The sequence below is a fragment of the Enhydra lutris genome, unplaced genomic scaffold, assembly GCF_002288905.1.
Source record: "Enhydra lutris kenyoni isolate GAN:26980312 unplaced genomic scaffold, ASM228890v2 scaffoldscaffold270, whole genome shotgun sequence".
NCBI lineage: Eukaryota > Metazoa > Chordata > Mammalia > Carnivora > Mustelidae > Enhydra > Enhydra lutris.
The window spans coordinates 7867-10298 of record NW_019154354.1 but is presented as its reverse complement, the minus strand read 5'-3'; the positions used below and the strand labels follow the sequence as shown (position 1 = coordinate 10298).

Sequence of the window (2432 nt, the reverse complement as noted above, 5' to 3'; positions counted from 1 at the left end):
CAGTCACTCTCCATTCTTCCCTCCTTCTGGCAGCCACTAATCTACTTTCTGTTGCCACCGATTTGCTTATTCTGGACATTTCACATAACCAGAATCCTATGTGATGTTTGGTGATGGGCTTCCTTCTCTTTTCAAGTTCTTCCACGTTTCAGTACATACTGGTACTTGTCAAAAAAAAAGTCATTTAATACATACTTATCTAATGCCTCTGGGAAGTTTGTGGCTCCTATTATGATAACTCCTTCATTGGGTTTAAAGCTGGTAAAAAAGAAGAAAAGTAACATTTCACTCAAAATTTAAAAAATACACATTTAAAAATGCTATACACAAAACTATCATTAAATTTAGTAACAGTAAAGAAAAGGGACTGATCCTTTTTATACTCAAAGGGATAAGACATCTCTATCATTTTTTTTAAAAGAACAAATATTACTATGCCAGTACACTTTAATAAAACTGCTAACAATACATCACAAAGTCATCTATGATTACATGCCTTCACGGTATTTGTTCTACTTAGGAAGACATGACCTGACAGAAAAGGTTAGGGAACCTGACTAATTTGTGAAAAATTATTCTCAAGCTAACCAATTCAAATTATTTGCTCCTAGACTTCCTGTTTGGTTCCAAAAGGTCATACATGGTTTTAAGAAGTCCTTCCTTCTCTCAAAGCAACCCTACCTCTTGCTCTTTATATTTTAAAAACTGATGCAAACTTTTAGTTTATTTTTTTAGAGTTTTTTTTTTTTAAGATTTTATTTATTTATTTGACAGACAGAGAGATCATAAGTAGGCCGAGAGGAGGGCAGAGAGAGAGGGGGAAGCAGGCTCCCTGCTGAGCAGAGAGCCCAATGCAGGGCTCAATCCCAGGACCCTGAGATCATGACCTGAGCCCAAGGCAGAGACTTTAATCCACTGAGCCACCCAGGAGCCCCTGATGCAAACTTTTAATCTACCACAACATTAAAATCGAGTCACAAACTGTAGGAACCAGCAAACACTCTTTACGTCTCCAGACTAGTATTCTCAATAGGAACCATCACTTTCCTGTCATGCTACAATCAATGAAAAAAGGTACAGAGATCACCAATTAAGAAGAGCTGNTGAGTGCCACCTTTAACTTACCAATTCCATTTCTAGAATTAGAATCCAGAATAATGAATAAATGAGTAAATCTAGAATTCATTCTGAAGAGATAATTAAGGATGTAGGCAAAGCCTTGAGATAAGATGATCATCACAAGTGCTGATTTTATTATTTTCATTAAAAATGTCTGAGTATAGTTGACACACAGTCACATTAGTTTCAGGTGTACAACATAGTGATTTGACAAGTTTAAACATTATGCTGTGCTCACAAGTGTAGCTACCCTCTGTCACCATACAACACTATTACAGTATCACTGATGGTATTTCCTATGCCTTTTACTCCTCTGACTTACTCATTCGACAACTGAAAGCATGTTTCTCTCATTCCTCTTCATACATTTTGCCCAGCCCTCACACTGCTAATTTTAACCACAAAACACTGGAAACCATAAAAGCTTAATGTAAGTGATTACAGCATAGCATGATCATTTGGTCCAGGGACACCACAAAGTCATTACAACCTTGTACCCAATTCTAGCATATGGTTTTCCCTCACACCAACAAACAATTCTCCAACACCAGTCGGGCACCCTAACATTTCAATCAATTCTGATGCTACCCACCTGGAGATAGCATCAAATACCATAAGTTAAGGACTTCATCCCAAAAGACTGCAGAATACATACTAACTTGGGGAAAGTCCTGGCCCTCTTATCACATGGGATTCTCCTGGCAACCAGCTGCTAAACTTAGGTGTGCTCTAAGAGTTGACTCATTAAGAGAAGACAAATCTATTCCTGTCATCACTATAAAACTACAAGAAATGGAACTAAGACTACTTATGTATTTTTTTTTAAGATTTTATTTATTTATTTGACAGACAGAAATCACAAGTAGGCAGAGAGGCAGGCACAGAGAGAGGAAGGGAATCAGGCTCCCCGCTGAGCAGAGAGCCCAATGCGGGGCTCGATCCCAGGACCCTGGGATCATGACCTGAGCTGAAGGCAGAGGCTTTAACCCACTGAGCCACCCAGGCGCCCCTAAATATGTATTTCTAATTATAAATCACAACAGTCATTAAAAGAGAAAACATCAAAGACAAACAGGACTATTCCACAAATTAGTATATATATTGCACAAATTTTAAGGTCATGAAAGATCCATACCCACTCGCATAATAACAGAGTGAGGAGGGGAGCCTGGGTGGCTCAATCAGTTAAACATGAGACTTCGGCTCACCTCATGATAGGGTCGTGAGACTGATCCCTGCATGGGGCTCTACACTCAGTGCACAGTCTGCTTCAGATTCTCTCCCTCTGCCCTCCCCCTCACCGGCTCCTGCAC

The 2432-nt window shown here is 39.4% G+C and overlaps 1 protein-coding gene across 1 annotated transcript in view; it reads right to left on the bottom strand.

Annotated features, from left to right (window-relative positions):
• Positions 1–2432, bottom strand: part of LOC111140227 (ATP-dependent zinc metalloprotease YME1L1-like) — a gene marked incomplete at its 5' end in the record, with an annotated part of 16100 nt that overhangs the window by 12689 nt on the left and 979 nt on the right. Inside the window, 3 exon segments of the mRNA XM_022492556.1 lie at positions 196–258; positions 1009–1055; positions 1126–1136. Coding sequence (XP_022348264.1) covers positions 196–258; positions 1009–1055; positions 1126–1136 — 121 coding nt within the window.